Source organism: Tricharina praecox (genome assembly GCF_024521635.1).
Source record: "Tricharina praecox strain CBS 144465 chromosome Unknown BZA05scaffold_35, whole genome shotgun sequence".
In the NCBI taxonomy this organism is placed as follows: Eukaryota; Fungi; Ascomycota; class Pezizomycetes; order Pezizales; family Pyronemataceae; genus Tricharina; species Tricharina praecox.
Window position 1 is genome coordinate 55785 of NW_026250437.1, and position 1677 is coordinate 57461.

General features: G+C 59.0%; 1 protein-coding gene across 1 annotated transcript; it reads left to right on the top strand.

Moving 5' to 3' along the window:
* BZA05DRAFT_186665 (metalloprotease 1 precursor) lies at positions 1-1197 on the top strand. Its single transcript, XM_051479360.1, has 3 exons — positions 1-800; positions 867-1037; positions 1094-1197. Exons 1-3 carry the CDS (start codon positions 253-255, stop codon positions 1167-1169), a joined length of 795 nt encoding a protein of 264 aa, XP_051335371.1. The 5' UTR covers positions 1-252; the 3' UTR covers positions 1170-1197.
* The last annotated feature ends 480 nt before the right edge of the window (positions 1198-1677 follow it).

Genomic DNA, 1677 nt, shown 5'->3' on the forward strand with positions numbered 1-1677 from the left:
GCAGCAGGCGGGAGGCGTCATTGCGACCCCGTGCTTCAGCTTCGTCGAAACATATGGCTACACCATACCTGCTACTATCGTGGACGGAGCGAATGAAACCGTATAAAGAAGCTCCAGTCCGTTTCCAATAACAGCTCCTACTCACCATCCACCCATCCATCCGATCACCAAGGCCAGCCAGCAGCAGCCTCTTCCTTCTTTCCAGTGCAGTGCAGTCACATATCCGGTCTTTTACCACCAGTCCCGCCCAAAATGCGTCTCTCAACAGTATTCACCCTCGCCTTCGCGGCCTTCGCCTCCGCGACCCGCAAATGCGGCACGGTCGAGCCCTCCGCCGAGTTCATGGCGAGCTCCAACGAGGTGATGACCAGCTTCGCCGTCACCGACGTGCACGCGCAAGCCATCGTGGTGCCCGTCTACTTCCACGTGCTGCGCAGTGGCACCGCCGTGTCGCAAGGCAACATCGGCGACGCCGCACTCTACGACCAGCTGGACGTTCTCAACGCGGACTACGCATCGGCGGGGATCAGCTTCAACCTGCTGGGGATCACGCGCACCACCAACTCCGCCTGGTACAACGACCAGGCGGAGTCCGCCATGAAGGCCGCGCTGAGAAAGGGCGACTACGGCACCCTCAACGTTTACTTCCAGAACTTGAGCGGCGGCATCCTCGGGTACTGCTACTTCCCCGAGTCTAGCCCGTCCGCGGCTACCATCCGCACCGACGGCTGCTCCGTCCTCTCAACTACTGTCCCCGGCGGCTCCGCCTCGAACTACAACCTTGGACGCACTCTGACTCAGTAACTACCCCTCCCCTCCCCCCTCCCCCCTCCCCCCAGATGATACAGGATGCTAACACCCACCAGCGAGGCCGGCCACTGGTTTGGCCTGTACCACACCTTCCAGGGCGGGTGCACGGGCGGCGACAGTGTCTCTGACACGCCGGCGGAGGCGTCGGCCGCGTCTGGCTGCCCGACCGGACGGGATACCTGCTCGGCATCCGGCGTTGATCCCATCCATAACTTTATGGATTATTCGTGAGTTCTCCCCTTCGTGGTTGTGATGTGAGAGTAGGGGCTGATGGGACAAACAGTTACGATTCTTGCATGTACGAGTTCACACCCGGTCAGGCGACTAGGATGAACACCTTTTACAACAACTACCGTTAAAGCGGCTGCTGTCCGTGGCGGTGGCACATAGGAAAGGAGGGGAAAAGTGATGTGATTTATGATGTGATATGATGCGGGATATGGGCTATGATACCTAGACGGCCGGGACGAGGAGGGTGGACGGGATGGGAGGGGATGGGAGGGGATGGGATAGGACTTGTACTTATTCAGTTGCGGCCTGCTGGTGCCGTGCCAATGCCAATTTTTCTGTTGATGTTGATGTTGATGTTGAGCACTCGGTTGCATGTTGATGTTGATGTTTGCTCGGTCAAGTAGTCATCCATGCATCCCTCCCACAGTGAAGAAAGTTGCAACCTCCACCCCACGAACGAGCGGAACACGGTGGCGCGGGCGACGAGCGATGGTTGACGAGCTGAATCAGGCCGCACCGGGTCATGCAGCCTGCAGGTGTCCAGAGAGAAGTAAGCTCCAGTCTTTGGGTAGCAGTAGCAGTATCACTGGCCGGCGCTGGAACGGCGGACCGGCGGAACGTGTATGTGATCAGGTT